At 43.9% G+C, this 16,093-nt stretch overlaps 1 protein-coding gene across 11 annotated transcripts in view; it reads left to right on the top strand.

The window, feature by feature from the left end:
• The window catches only part of LOC126272429 (homer protein homolog 2), an 807,523-nt gene that overhangs the window by 603,561 nt on the left and 187,869 nt on the right, over positions 1-16,093 (top strand). For 2 of the 11 annotated variants that reach the window (XM_049975294.1, XM_049975290.1), the window contains exon 2: positions 3,786-3,889. The exons of 7 other annotated variants lie outside the window; for them this stretch is intronic. In XM_049975294.1, coding sequence (XP_049831251.1) covers positions 3,819-3,889 — 71 coding nt within the window. In that variant the 5' untranslated portion in view covers positions 3,786-3,818. Of the gene's footprint in view, positions 1-3,785; positions 3,890-12,787; positions 12,847-16,093 lie in introns of those variants that run through there. 2 more of the 11 variants (XM_049975293.1, XM_049975298.1) reach the window with 2 other exon arrangements.

Raw genomic sequence — 16,093 nt, 5'->3', positions numbered from 1 at the left:
ACAGATATTTACGTACTCTTAAGTTGTAATAGTGGAAAATCATTGAAGTGACTTTGGGCCAAGCTGAATACGCGCAAAAACATCTTACTCATATTTGAAGTGTTCGCGCAGAAACTTTCGCAAATATGTGGCGGGCCGTCTTCGACGCAATAGTAGGCCTACCTCTTCAGTTGAGAGGGCGACGCCGTGGCTGAGGTGCAGGTTGGCTGGCAAGGCACTATGCAGGGAGCTGGTGCGATGTGGGCCTGCTCTTACTGAGTTTTCAGGTGGCTGCCCCGCCCGATGGCACTTAACTAGTGGACTCCCTCACGTTTTCTGGTTCTCCCTGGGTACGATTCTGCCTCAAAGGGCGGTTGTCTTCCGTCTGTTAGTGCTGGTATCACACTTACTACATGTTAACTCTGGAGCCCTTCTTAAGATAGTCAAGACTACCAGTGCTTTCTTTCAATCGGGTTTTAATGCATCACTTTAAGGTATTATATTCTGCCTTACGGAGTACTGCCCAGCAAACTGTTATTTCAGAGGACTTGTGCTGAAAGCGGTTATTAATTTCACTGCGCCACAACAACGCATGGAATCGATCTTTCATAGTAAGACACTCTTTAATTCAGTGATTTGGCTATCAGCATAAATTACATCCTCTCGACACCGAATACTTTCTACCTAGCGCCGTCTGTGAAGAGCACTGCCTGCAAAAAATTGTGTGATAGATTCAAGTAAATCTATGCATCAAGTTCTGAGGAACAACTTTCGTTAAAGCCAAAATGTTAGCTGAAGCTGGTGACACAAGGTGTCCTGTAGTATTGGTTATGCCCCTGAGAGGCGGCAGGACATAAGCACTCAGCTGCACGTGAATGCTTTGTGTGTTGCCTATAATCCAGTCGTCTGCTCTGCTTGAATGGGGGTAGCAAGAGTTCCTGTTTCGCTTCTCAAATACCTTTCTCCTCATAGAACGCTCTTGTTAAGGTTTTCCTGTTCAAAATCACTGTATCAATTTACTGGGGAGGATAGTATGTAGATACATCGTACCTGGTTAGTAGAACATGCTGGTTTGGTGTAATCTCGTCATTCCGAGGCCGGCGCATTCAGTAAAAAAAAATGCGTACTGACTCTGGAAAACGATGCAAATATTTTGTCTCTAACAAAAGTTGTTCCGTATGACGTGATTTATCACCCCTAGACTTCTGATGCAAATACTTTGGAACATATTTGTGTATATAGAGATCTGTCGTCGTTAAGTAAAGGGCACATCTCGCAGTAACAAGCCTAGCACGATGCTCGTCCTACACGATATCCCCTTTCTCCGTATTCCACGCCTAGGAAACAGCGTAGCTCACTATTCGTGTGCGATTTATAGCTGTCTTGCCAACCGAACTGACTGCTCCGTCTACGAATGCGAAAAAAAGGTTGCCCAGACTTAAGGGTCACATTACTGAAACTAAGAAGAAGAAAATCTGTTACAAGGACATAGATCCGTAAACGCTTATATTCCAGGCTTCAAATCATTTTCAGTAACTTTTTAGTGAGGGCAACGTACAAGAAGAGTACATACCAGTATATCACATGAAACTCTTACTTGTACGGAAAGTTCAAAATGCCACCAGCTCCGACATCAACCCACTTTCAACCTGAATCCGGGATTCCCTAACGAATAATCGTGTTTCAGAAGAATATTGTGTATCTGGTACCGGCGTTTGATGCATGAGTATTGTGTGTTAACCGGGGACCTAGAAACGACGGAGAGGCTCCGTTACTGCCGCAGCCGCAGTGGTCCACAACCCCACGATGACTACCGCAGTCCACTTCACACCACCGTCGCCCCCCCCCCCCCCCCCCCCCCACCGACCCCAGGGTTATTGTGCGGTTCGGCCCCCGGTGGATCCCGCCAGGGAACGTCTCACACCACACGAGTGCAACCCCTATGTTTGCGTGATAGAGTAATGGTGGTGTAAGCGTACGTGGAGAACTTGTTTGCGCAGCAATCGCCAATATAGTGTAACTGAGGCGGAGTAAGGGGAACCAGCCCGCATTCGCCGAGGCAGATTGAAAACCGCCTAAAAACCATCCACAGACTGGCCGGCTCACCGGACCTCGACACAAACCCGCCGGGCGGATTCGTTCCGGGGACTAGTCGCTCCTTTTGTCCGGAAAGCCGTGTGTTGGACCGCACGGCCAACCGGGCGGGCTGATACATAAGTAGTATCAAATGCTCTCCATAAATAAAAGTTTTGAGTGCTTCAGCCCAGGGAACGTAGAGACCAGAGAACTCATCCACCTCTTAATATATATCGGTCACAGAAACCACTTTTTTTTTTTTTTTATGCCAACTTCCATTAACACTGTAATCATCAACAGCTCCGTCATACATAAGTACATATTCCGTCGCACTGAAGAAAGAAGAATTTGTCTCCCGATAGTTAACGTGGTATCAAGAGTTGTACGGACTGATCTGTAACGCGGAAATAAAGAGCCTCCGGACCCGTGTCCATAGGTGGTGTCTCTCCTGATGCGTCGGCAGCCGCATTTTCTCCGGTGTTTCGGCAGGTATTTGCAGTTGTGTTTTTGCAACGTGCAGCTGGTATCAGGCCAAATCCTGCTCGTCACGCCTTTCATACGACGCTCAGCGTCGAGGGGAAAGCGTCTGTTCGTTTTTTTTCCATTACACAAAAATGATTTTCGAATGGGAATTGTACGTACCCTTTAGACAAAGCGCTCCTAAAGAAATATACCGCGTTATTCATTTTATATTTATGTTTAAACAGTAAAGCACGAAAAATAATTATTCCTCACGTAACAACTGAGCAGCACGCCACGCTTCTCTGCATGGCGGCAAGAGTCAGCGCGGGCCATGGCGATACTGTCGCTGCTAGAGTATTCGTCATATATCGCGTTTTACTGTACCTGTAAATGCAAATCGGTAAAACGAATATTGCAATAGATTAGTTCGGGTCCGCTCTGTCGAACAGGTACGTAAAATTCCACTTGAAAAACCATTTTGTTTGTAACGGGAAACAAACTGAAACTTTCCATCGACGCTGGATGTGGCATGAAAGACATGAGCAGCAGAATTTGTTTGGCCTGACTCCATATACACAATGCAAAAGCAAAATTGCATGTATCTGCCGAAACAGTGGAGAAAATGCGCCGAACGACTCGTGCGAGAGACAAGCTGTGAAAGAGATTCTCTACTTCTGTGTGTAAAGAACTCGCCCCGAAAGTTTTTCCGCATTCTGAAGTGTATTATTTCGTTGTTTTGAACGCTAGTAAATTATCGATAGCTAGTACGTTTGACCGTAAATTGACGACTTGGACACATACGTTCCGCGGAAACAGAACTCGTGAATTCTTCCTTAGACGCCACCTGTCGCATTTGATAAGTTGTAATTTAGTCACGATTAGGTACAAAAATTTTGGCATGTAATCGTAGTTTGGCTTTCGTGTTTCGCAATATTTAGTTGAGTAGCTTTACGGTGTGTAGAACGTGTGCAGAAAAAAAATCGGCATTTCGTATTAAGCGATATTTCCCATTTGTCCATACATATATATCAACTCTGCCGAAAATTTACCCGTGTTTCATTCGAGAATGGTGTGTAGGAAGCACGAGCGTCAGTAAAGGTCCGTATTAGCTATAGTTTCCCCGGCTTTCCCGAACGCTCATTTCGCGTGGAACGAAGTACTGTGCTGGCTGACGCGAGGGTACGGTGCGATGGCTCTTCGGCGGGTATGTGGGTCGGCGGCCGGCCAGACGCCAGTCTCCAGCTGAGTGTGGGCTGTTGTGACCGCAGCGTGGCGAGTGATGCGGCGGCGGCGCGCGGCCCATGTCCGGCGAGCTGACCGCCGACCAGCTGCAGCAGCTCTACCTCTGCAGCCTGCTGCTCGCCAGGAAGCGGTGAGTACCCGCCACGTCTCTACACTCCTTCCCCGCCATCGTCACCTGCATTCCGAGTTCCGGCGTCAAGCTAGACAGCCCACTCAGCACTGTGTGATAGCTGGCCATCTGAATGGTCTACCTCCTCCATCACCACAACCAGGGTTGCCAACGTCCACCACCACCACCACCACCACCACCACCAACAACAACAACAACAACATTAACATTGTAAGCTTACTTGTCCGTCGCTGACACAGAACAACGCAAACCTTGTTTCCTTCCCGTGTGGGCAAGCTGTGCAGTGACTAGAGTACATGTAAAGCTTACAGGGACAGGGTAAATACTAGCATTTTAATTTGATATTCCCCACAACTGACAAAATTTACAACAAAAAAATGTTAATCTCTTTGTCCACCCAAACACTCCTGAGAATGGCTCATTAACAATTTGCAATTACGCGCCCCCCTATTACCGGCAGCTACGTTGATAAATACTCGGCACATCGCAAGGATAACTGCTAAATCGAGAATATTAAGTAAGTTGTTGGAAGTGGTTAGGCGTAGGTGAAAATCTCGCTTCTGAGCACATAAAGAGCGCTAACCGCAGAACTCTCCACGGAACACACGATGGTGCAGTGCTGCGACACAGACCGTATATCTCCCTTAGAAGACGATGGCCAAGACGCCGTCTCCAAGTCCGTACCGCTCGATGGCTGAAGGCGAAGTCCCCACAATTCTCTCGTCTCCCACGCGTACGAAAGCGCGGTAGAAGAATACTCAGTTTCGGCCAATGTCGAACGCTCTGTCATCGCCGAAATCCCTCCACTGAGATCTACCCAATGATCGAGTAGGTCATAACGCCCCTAGGGAAACGAAATTCCCGGCCTCGCCACGTGTTGCCCAGCGCAGGTGGCTCCGGATGCCGGGCTACCCCCAAAAGCGCCGTATCGTCCCGCGTTTCTGGTGACCGCTACCTGCCGCCCACGACGGCCCGGCGGGCTACGGCCGTCTGCGGACTTTGTATTCCACAATTCTCAACTTCCGACGCTTTTCACCAACGCCTTAAGTTAGTGGCTCAATCATTCAGACATGCAGGGAATACTGCGCGAGAGTGCCTCATATTTATCATAATTCAATAGAGTCATGATCTGATGCCCTTGCGAGTCCCTTTATTATTATTATTATTATTATTATTATTATTATTATTTCTTCCTTATCTCAGACGTTATGTCTGGTCAAAAGTAGAAAGTGACGCGGACCTTGATCAAGCGTGATTTCCTTTTAACTGTACGGTATATGTTATATTGCATTTAGGAACTTTCGGGTAATTGAACATATATCAATAATTACGGATTTCTGTAGTTGTATATATAAGTTTGGATGTAGCTGTATTGCATTGATGTTCTGGTGGGTATTGTGTGGTATGACTCCTGTAGTTGATAGTATAATTGGTATAATGTCAACTTTATCCTGATGCCACATATCCTTGACTTCCTCAGCCAGTTGGATGTATTTTTCAATTTTTTCCCCTGTTTTCTTTTGTATATTTGTTGTATTGGGTATGGATATTTCGATTAGTTGTGTTAATTTCTTCTTTATATTTGGTGAGTATGATTTCAGGTTTGTTATGTTATAATGGTTCTGTTCCAGTATAATTTGTATTCATCATTCTCCAGTACATTTTGTGGTGCATACTTGTATGTGGGAACGTGTTGTTTTATAAGTTTATGTTGTAAGGCAAGCTGTTGATGTCTTCTGGAATATTCTGTATTTGCTAGTATTGTACATCCGCTTGTGATGTGATCTACTGTTTCTATTTGTTGTTTGCAAAGTCTGCATTTATCTGTTGTGGTATTGGGATCTTTAATAATATGCTTGCTGTAATATCTGGTGTTTATTGTTTGATCCTGTATTGCAATCATGAATCCTTCCGTCTCACTGTATATACTGCTTTTTCTTAGCCATGTGTTGGATGCGTCTTGATCGATGTGCGGCTGTGTTAGATGATGCGGGTGCTTGCCATGTAGTGTTTCCTTTTTCCAATTTACTTTCTTCGTATCTGTTGATGTTATGTGATCTAAAGAGTTGTAGAAGTGGTTATGAAATTGCAGTGGTGTAGCCGATGTATTTATATGAGTAATTGCTTTGTGTATTTTGCTAGTCTCTGCTTGTTCTAGAAAGAATTTTCTTAAATTGTCTACCTGTCCATTGTGTAGGTTTTTTATGTCGATAAATCCCCTTCCTCCTTCCTTTCTGCTTAATGTGAATCTTTCTGTTGCTGAATGTATGTGATGTATTCTATATTTGTGGCATTGTGATCATGTAAGTGTATTGAGTGCTTCTAGGTCTGTGTTACTCCATTTTACTACTCCAAATGAGTAGGTCAATATTGGTATAGCATAAGTATTTATAGCTTTTGTTTTGTTTCTTGCTGTCAATTCTGTTTTCAGTATTTTTGTTAGTCTTTGTCTATATTTTTCTTTTAGTTCTTCTTTAATATTTGTATTATCTATTCCTATTTTTTGTCTGTATCCTAGATATTTATAGGCATCTGTTTTTTCCATCGCTTCTATGCAGTCGCTGTGGTTATCCAATATGTAATCTTCTTGTTTAGTGTGTTTTCCCTTGACTATGCTATTTTTCTTACATTTGTCTGTTCCAAAAGCCACATTTATATCGTTGCTGAATTCTTCTGTTATCTTTAGTAATTGGTTGAGTTGTTGATTTGATGCTGCCAGTAGTTTTAGATCATCCATGTATAGCAAATGTGTGATTTTGTGTGGGTATGTTCCAGTAATATTGTATCAATAATTTGTATTATTTAGCGTGTTAGATAGTGGGTTCAGAGCAAGGCAGAACCAGAAAGGACTTAATGAGTCTCCTTGGTATATTCCACACTTAATCTGTATTGGCTGTGATGTGATATTATTTGAATTTGTTTGGATATTAAGTGTGGTTTTCCAATTTTTCATTACTATGTCTAGGAACTGTATCAATTTAGGGTCTACTTTGTATATTTCCAATATTTGTAGTAACCATGAGTGGGGTACACTATAAAAAGCTTTTAGGTAATCAATGTATGCGTAGTGTAGCGACCTTTCTTTAGTTTTAGCTTGATATGTCACCTCTGCATCTATTATCAGTTGCTCTTTACATCCTCGTGCTCCTTTGCAACAGCCTTTTTGTTCTTCATTTATAGTTTTGTTCTGTATTGTATGTGTCATTAATTTCTGTGTAATGACTGCAGTTAATATTTTGTATATTGTTGGTAGGCATGTTATGGGACGGTATTTACCTGGGTTTGCTGTGTCTGCTTAATCTTTAGGTTTCATATAAGTTCGTTCCATGTGTAAGTGTATCAGGGAATGTGTATGGGTCTGGAATGTAACTGTTAAATAATTTAGTTAGATGTGAATGTGTTGAGGTGAACTTCTTTAGCCAGAAATTTGCTATTTTATCTTTTCCAGGGGCTTTCCAATTGTGAGTAGAATTAATTGCTTTGGTGACTTCATGTTGCAAAATTATCACTTCAGGCATTTGTGGTATCGTCTTGTGTGTGTCTGTTTCTGCTTCTATCCACCGTGCATGCCTGTTATGTTGTACCGGGTTTGACCATATGTTGCTCCAGAAGTGTTCCACGTCTGTTACGTTTGGTGGATTGTCTATTTTAATGTGTGTGTTATCTATTGTCTGGTAAAATTTCTTCTGTTTTTTTGTTGAATGTTTGGTTTTGTTTCTTTCTATTTTCACTTTTTTTGTATGTTCTAAGTCGTTTGGCCAATGCTTGTAATTTCTTCATCATTTCATCTAATTGCTCTATCGCTTCTTGTTGTGAGATTTTACCTAACCTTTTTCGTTTTTTGTCTTATATTTCTTTTCTTATAAATTGTGTTAGCTGTCCAATGTCTTTTCTCAGTTTTTCTATTCTGATCTGAAGCCTGTGTTGCCATGCTGGTTTTGTGGGTTTCTTCTGTGTGTTGGTTGGTTCTGATCTCTGCCTAGTGTGTATATTTAGTGTAGTGAGTGCTCCTATATAAACCAGTAGTTGTAACTCTTCCATAGTTGTGTTTTCATTTATTTTGTTGTGTATCATTGTGTTGATAGTTTTTATTGTTATTTCGACTTGTGGGTTATTTGGCGGTCTATGCAAGAATGGTCTAATGTCTGTATTTGTGTCTTTGTATTCTATATATGTAAGCCGAAATTTTTCTTCTATATCTAACATGGGTGTCACTTCGTGTTCTATTTGTACTTGTTCTGGTGGCAGTCTTAAGATTTCGTTTTCATCTGATTGTTTAATTGATGCGTGTTGTTCTTTGTTTGTTTGCTCTGGGATGTGAGAGTCCATTACTATATTTTCTTCTTCTTCTGATTGCACATTATTTTGTTACAGTATTTGTTGTACTTTTGTTTGATGTTTTCTAATTCTGACTGGAGTATCCTGTTATTGTTGATTATTACTCGGATCTGATCAGCTAGTCGTTGTTCTGTTAAAAATTTTAATTCTGGGTATCTGGTAATAAATGTTGTGTATACTTGTGATCTGTATCCATTTGTGTTGGTTCCTAGGTTTGTTGCTTGGTAATAACAGAACATGAGGTGTCGATTAACTTCATCTGACCATATCATCCTCTGTCTTTGTTTTCCTTCTAGGGTGGTTGCAGGAAGCATATCCTGCAAAACACCTCTATTTGGATTTAAATCATTTTCCAGTTGGCTAGCAGTGTCGTTACCATTGTGGGCGGGCATAGGGTTCAAGCGTCGTCCCCGACCATGACGGCGCTTGTCCGAAGCTTCTTTAGTTGTGTCCTGAACCAACTAATCACACTAAAAGGGTGGTTAGCCCTATTAGTGGTTTGTTCTTTTCGTCGCCTTTTACGACTGGCAGAACATACCGGAGGCCTATTCTTTTCCCGGGCCTCCACGGGGATTATTATTATTATTATTATTATTATTATTAATAATAATAATAATAATAATAATAATAATAATAATAATAATAATAATAATAATAATAATGTTGGTAAGCTAACGTGTAAGTGCCCATGTCCTGGCACCTAACAACATGACTATCGTCCCCTTGATCACCGTCGCCGCGCTGTTCGTCAAAGTGGACTCCGTATAAACTTATTGGTTGAAACGCGGCAAGACATCTGGCATGTCCCTTTTCATTTAATATGAGAGTAACACACCACTTGTAGGATAATTGGGGCAGAGTACAAAAATGTTTATAAAAGGGAGTTGGACTCCAGTGACTGTAGGTTCTGTCTTCTAACTGAATTTAAATCTTAACTATATTTACGATTGCATGGATCTTATTTTCTTTTTACTGTTAAGAGTGCATGGGAACTGGGCAGAAAACTGGGACAGGGAAGGCAGTGTAGAACGGAACGTAAAAAGTGGCTTCTGGGCAACACCACAGGCTGGCAGCCTCAGTTGCCGTCTCCATGAAAGTTAACTCGCTGGTCGAACTCCAGTAAGGTCAGAGCTACACTCAGATGACAAGTCATGGGATAGCGATATTCACATACACCAGATGGTGCTAGTGTCGTGTACACTAGGTATCAAGGGGTAGTTCATTGGCGGAGCTGTCATTTGTACTCCGGTAAGTCATGTGAAAAGGTTTCCAGTGTGATTATGGCCACACAACGGAAATTAACAAGCACAGTGCCAAGAGCTTGCCGAGAATACCAAACTTCAGGCACTGCCTCTCACTGCGGACAATGCAGTGGTCTAACGGACCTAGACCAGTGGAATATGCGTAGAGTTATCACTGCTAAATGGCAGGCATCACAGCATGAAATAGCCGCAGTAATCAATGTAGGACGTACGACGAACGTATCAGTCAGGACAGTGCAGCGAAATTTGACGTTGAGGGGCTATGGCGGCAGACGACCGACGCAAGTGCCTTTGCGAACAGCGCGACATCAACTGCAACGCCTCTCCTGGGTTCGTCACCATATCAGTTGGACTCTAGACGACTGGAAAACCGTGGCCTGGCAGTTGAGTCCCGATTTCAGCTGGTACGGACTGAGTGGTTGACTTAGTGTATTGTGCAGACCCCACGAAGCCATGGACTGTGGCACTGTGCAGCTGGTGGTAGCTCCGTAATGGTGTGGGCTGTTTTTGCATGAAATGAACTGGGTCCTCTGCTTGGGTGCGTGGAGACCATTTGCATTCATACGTGGACATAATGTTCCTCAACAGTGATGACAAACAGTGATGGAATTTTTATGGATGACAGTGTATCTGGACAATTCGAGCGAATAATTTGGCCCCCAGACCGCTCGTCATGAATTCCATCGAAATTCGTGGAACATTATCGAGAGGTCAACTCGTGCACGAAATCCTGCACAGGCAACACTTTCGCGATTATGGACGGCTCTAGAGGCAGCATGGCTCGGTATTTCCGCACGGGACTGCCAGCGACTTGTTGAGACCATGCCACGTCTAGTTACGCACTACGCCGGGCACACGTTGGGAGGTATCCCATTGTCGCCTCACCCTATTGTGCGTTTACGAGCCGCACCCAGCCTGGCAGCCGGGCGGAGGCCAGAGAATGAAATTTATCAGGTACTTTCCCGTGTTTTGAAGAGTGCCTTCAGCACGTAGTAATCTTACTATCTCCCGAAGAAACACGGCTTATAGAAAAATAAGAGCCTTGCCTCGGGCGGAGTAATTTTACTTTCGGAGCACCTCTGATTCGAGGCTGCTTACTGCGCGCGCGCGAAAATGCGTGATTAGTAAAAATGTGTGCGACGTCACAGAGGCAGAGCACAAGCAGTAGCTGTCTTGAGAAAGGAGGACGAATTGGAAAGCCATTGGTGTTGTAACGCGACACACTTTCTTGGTGGGAGCTTTGTGCAAGAGGGAATCACCCCATTGGCCAGCTGAGTGTTCTTATTCGGAGATTGGCGGGCATGTTCTGTTCTCAGCAACTTACGGATCGAATAGTTCGTCGATGTGAGGCACGGATCTGGCGCACATCTTAAGTTAGCAGCCGATCGAGGTCCATGGCGGATCTTAGGACAACACTTGTTCCACATTTGCTCAGATCATTGCGGTTGTCTTTCATAAGTTCAGCATTGCTTCAGTAGATGCATGTGTTCCTCAGTCAGTCAGGCCTACAGTCACTGTATTCGTTGGAATAAAAGCTTCTGACTGATTTTAGAACGTCAGTTGCATCTAAAGGGCGCGTTCTCATTTACCTTCAAGTAATGCTGAAATCTAACAGATTTGCATGGTATAATTAACCTAGGGCACATTGTGCAATCAGTTAAGTTCTTTCATAGTCGGATGCGTTAAATGTGTTTCCAATTGAATAAATTAATGTTTCCATTTAAAACTCGTCTCTGTTAACACCTTCCATTAATATCAAATTTAATATTTTATAATTCTCTGCTTTAGAATCCACAGGTAGGACCCTAAAGTCTTCTTCTGTCTGTTGTGCACAGTGCTTTCAGCCTGAGTCTTAAAGGAGTGTCCGCCGGCCGCGGTGGTCTCGCGGTTCTAGGCGCTCAGTCCGCAATCGCGTGACCGCTACGGTCGTAGGTTCAAATCCTGCCTCGGGCATGGATGTGTGTGATATCCTTAGGTTAGTTAGGTTTAAGTAGTTCTAAGTTCTAGGGGACTGATGACCACAGATGTTAAGTCCCATAGTGCTCAGAGCCATTTGAACCATTTTTTAAAGGATTGTCCGTCTCTTGATTAACTTCCTCGGTCAGGATAAACATTTTAATTCCGCTCAGGGTTTTGTAGTGTTACCTGGACTTAACTTACAGTTCAGATAGTTGACATACATGTCACCGAAATAACGTCAATTACAAAATAGTGCACCCTAAGCCACACTCTTAAGTAAACAAACAAATTCTGATAAAATGCGGGAGTCTGTTCTGTGTTGTAAACTAGAAACATTGGGGCTTAAAATAATTTAAAAAATTACGTAACTAAAAATAATAAATTTGTGAGCTAGAAACGTAGTAACATTCGCAGAGAAAATCCGTTTCTATGTGACACGCAAAGTCTACTGGAACACGAAGCGTGAAATTCCATTCGTTGTCTTGCGTCAAACATTAATGTCGTTCATCGCTTTTTGCGATAGCACCGAACATAACCATTGAGAGCGCACTAGTTGGAAACTGGTGAGTCTGTAGCTGTACTGTCTTCGGAATTCCTCTGTTACAGAGCACTGTAGCAAATTGTTCTCTTTACTCCTTGCCCTGGAGTACATGTGTATCATCTACTTGTGCAGACCGTGTCGTCGTACTAGCTCTTCGAAATTTTGTCTACGTTTCCTCGACGTTTGGAAATATACAATTCGCGACAGTTCCCCAATCTATAGTACAAAATACGCGAATGAAATATATTTCCTTGCGAAATGTATCACTCGAAAACTTCAGTGTAAGTGGACGTCAACATCCGTGTAATCGGAGTAGGCGTCTGCAGATCGCAGCCGTTCACCTCTGTTGCCAAGACTGATTGATCACGGTGGTACGATATCGCCGTAGTTGTGTGGTTTAGGACTACCTAGATTTCCTGGCAAGAGTAGGGGAGAGGCGCTACATTACAAACGTCTCTGTCCTGTCCGTGTTCCGCCTTCTTGCTTCTTATCAACTACAACAGCACCGGCGTGACAACGAAAAACGACCAGTTCACTCGTCGCGGTCTTCTTCGTTACAACGTACTGTGACGCGTCATGCAGCGGTGGCGGTCGGAAGGAATAGGCAGAAAACCGCCAGCATGGCTCTCGGGGGGTGAGGAAGTGGATGGACTGTTCGCGTCGCGCAGTGTCACGGCAGGAACAGGCGCACGCCCTCGTGAACACCCCGACACCTGATACACCGGTGACGTCAGCAGACAGCGCGTCGCGGTTCCGTCACCACGGCCGGCCCGCAGTCTCGCATTTTGCTGTGTTACCTCGTGTGAGGCCATCATGTGCAGCTCCTTCCTGCTCTACCTGGACACCTCCAGCCGTAAGTACGTAGCCTACCGCCACCCTCGACGGCCACTTCTCGTGTCGCCTTTCCCGAACTGGTTCATTAGACGCGCTTTTCTCAGACGTTCCCTACTCGCACAGATGATGTATTAACATCAGGACAGGTGTTGCAACCGTGTTGACGAAACGGCAAGAACTAATGTGCAGTGATTGAAACATTTAAACAGCTAGGCTGTAATACTGCAGAACAGGAACGTGTGTCTATATTTGTCAGACTTCGCTTTCAGTAATAAACTAAAATTTCACAAATATTTCGTTAGTTTATGTTCGTCATGGTGGGTGGCAACAGAAGTGAATGGCTGCGCTATGCTGACGCATACTCAGATTACACGGATGTTGGCGACCACTTACACTGAAGTTTTCGAGTGATACTGGAGATCATCAACAAAGTCAGATGAAACCTGGTGACAGTCATTCTGAACATTACTGTGTAGTGATTGTGTTCACTACTTCAGCCGTCGTCACAAAGGGGGACGGTTGTGCAGTTGCCGGCCGGGGTGGCCGACCGGTTCTAGCCGCTACAGTCTGGAACCGCGCGACCGCTACGGTCGCAGGTTCGAATCCTGCCTCGGGCGTGGATGTGTGTGTAATGTCCTCAGGTTAGTAAGGTTTACGTCGTTCTAAGTTCTAGGGGGCTGATGACCTCATAAGTTAAGTCCCATAGTGCTCAGAGCCATTTGAACCATTTTTTGTTGTGCTGTTATAATAGTACAGACAATTAGGCTTTACTGAAATTTTGCGTTAGAGCTCTGGTAACTTTTGTTATATCACCTTATTTTGACATTTGTGTGTCTTAGGATAAATTCTGTTGGCACAGAAGAGGTATAGATTCTGACTGTCGACTGAGATAAGTTTGTCCACGTGCCATTTACATGTCTTAAGGCGACTTGAGTATTGCATTTCGTAATGTTATGATATAAAGTGACTAATTACGGATGCTCATCATTGCTCGTATATGCACCCTCCCATTTCTCGTTATTGTGTACCGTCAGTTACTTCGATGAGCACTACCGCCCCAGCTGCAGCAACGTCTTGACGGTATACAGAAGACAGGCGGTTGTTACGAAAGTCACTTCTCTCGCGAAGGACGCATACTTACAGATAAAATTTTCTGTAATGAGCTCATTGTTTCTGCAGAGCCTAAATTACCCGGTTGTATTTTTTGTTACTCTGTGCGATAAAACGCGAGAGCGAAACACGTGAACAATAATGGCATCTAGTGCAACGCGTCGAAGCTTTTAAACTGAGTAAAATCTCACCTCCCGTACGTTTATTTTTCCTTGGGTCGCGAAGACAAATACTGTACTACTAACCGAGACTACTCTCGGGAATTTAATAGGTCCGCACCGTTGCGCGTTAGACAAAGAACTGTGTGTAGTGTTCACTGTTTCTTTCCGGGCAATGATGATCATGAGTAGTATTCGACGGAAAAATGTACCTTCAAGTACGAAATTTTCCAGTCTTTCCTGTTCGTCGTTATTTGTTTTGCTCCTCGTTTATATTGTCGTTAGTAAACTTCAATTACGAAGGAATCGCGACTTGTCGACATGAACGATGATGTTTATTTTTTAGACATCAGTGCATGCAATGCATGGCACTCACATTAAGAGTAATATCAGTTACGAGAATCGGTAGCTTTATTTGTAATCAACAAAAACCCAAGCCAAAATACATGATGATCATCTCGTACGTCACGTCAGTCTGCATACACCGAGCAATGGGTAGTAATAAATTGTAAAGAGTGTTTCCGAATCAAAGTAAGAAATGCTTTTAGGAGCTGGATCAAAAAGGCCCAAATTGAAAGCAATGTCAAAGTACTCGCATATATAGGGTGAAGGAAAAACAACGTATTATAAAAAATGTTACAGTATTCAGAGAAGATAAAATGAAACACTTTTTATCTGCCAAAAATGTCACAGGTCTAATGTTTTTCTTGTTGGGGTTCACGAAGGTTTTGGCGCTAGTGATATTCAGAGACGTTGTTCAGACTGTCGTGTGATACATATTGTGAGGGAGATGAAGCTTTGGGGGTACGAGACACTCCAGGAGAACAGGTGGCCCGTTTGACTAAAGCGCTGCAGCCATTAATAGCGTAAATCCTGCTTATTTTTAGCGTGTGAACCCCCCAAAACCCTCCTACGATTCTTTAAAGAATCAAGCTCTGGTGTATAAAACAGCTTCAAACGTCTGACTTCTTTACAAATGAGTTAATGTGTTAAGTACTTCACGTTAAGCAAGTAAAATCTCCAGGGTTGAGGACGCAAAACCGTAATTATGTCGGTATTTTTAGTTTCCGATTATTGATCCATAAAGTAATGGAAAAATTCAAAAACAAAAGTGATGTTGCTCGGACATGGAGATACAGAGAGACAGGAACTGTTGATTACATGCCTCGCTCAGGTCGCTCAAGGACTACTACTGCAGTGGATGACCACTACGTACGAATTGTGGCTCGGAGGAAACCTGACAGCAACGCCACCATGTTGAATAATGTTTTTCGTGCAGCCACAGTTACGTCGCTTTACGACTCAAACGGTGCACAATAGGCTGCATTATGCGCAACTTCACTCCGGACGTCCAAGGAGAGGTCCATCAATGCAAACACGACACCATGCAGCGCGGTACAAATGGGCCAAATAACATGCCGAAGAGACCGCTCAGGATTGGCATCACGTTGTCTTCGCCGATGAGTGTCGCATATGCCCAATCAGACAATCGTCGGAGAAGTGTTTGGAGGCAGCCCGGTCAGGCTGAACGCCTGAGACACACTGTCCAGCGAGTGCAGCAAGGTTGAGGTTCTTGCTGTTTTGGGGTGGCATTATGTGGAGCCGACGTACGTCGCTGGTGGTCGTGGAAGGCGCCGTAACGACTGTACGATACGTGAATGCCATCCTCGGACCGATAGTGCAACCATATCGGCAGCATATTGTTGAGGCATTCGTCTTCATGGTCGACAATTCGCGCCCACATCGTGCACATCTTGTGAATGACGTCCTTCAGGATAAAGACATCGCTCGACTAGAAGTGGCCAGCACGTTCTCCAGACATGAACCCTATCGAACATGCCTATGATTCATTGAAAAGGGCTGTTTATGGACGACGTGACCCACCAACCACTCTGAGGGATCTACGCCGAATCGCCGTTGAGGAGTGGGACAATCTGGACCAACAGTGCCTTGATGAACTTGTGGATAGTATGCCACGACGAATACATGCATGCATCAAGGC

Source organism: Schistocerca gregaria, chromosome 5 (genome assembly GCF_023897955.1).
Source record: "Schistocerca gregaria isolate iqSchGreg1 chromosome 5, iqSchGreg1.2, whole genome shotgun sequence".
NCBI classification, from domain to species: Eukaryota; Metazoa; Arthropoda; class Insecta; order Orthoptera; family Acrididae; genus Schistocerca; species Schistocerca gregaria.
The sequence above is the reverse complement of the archived record's forward strand: the minus strand, read 5'-3'. Positions and strand labels throughout refer to the sequence as shown.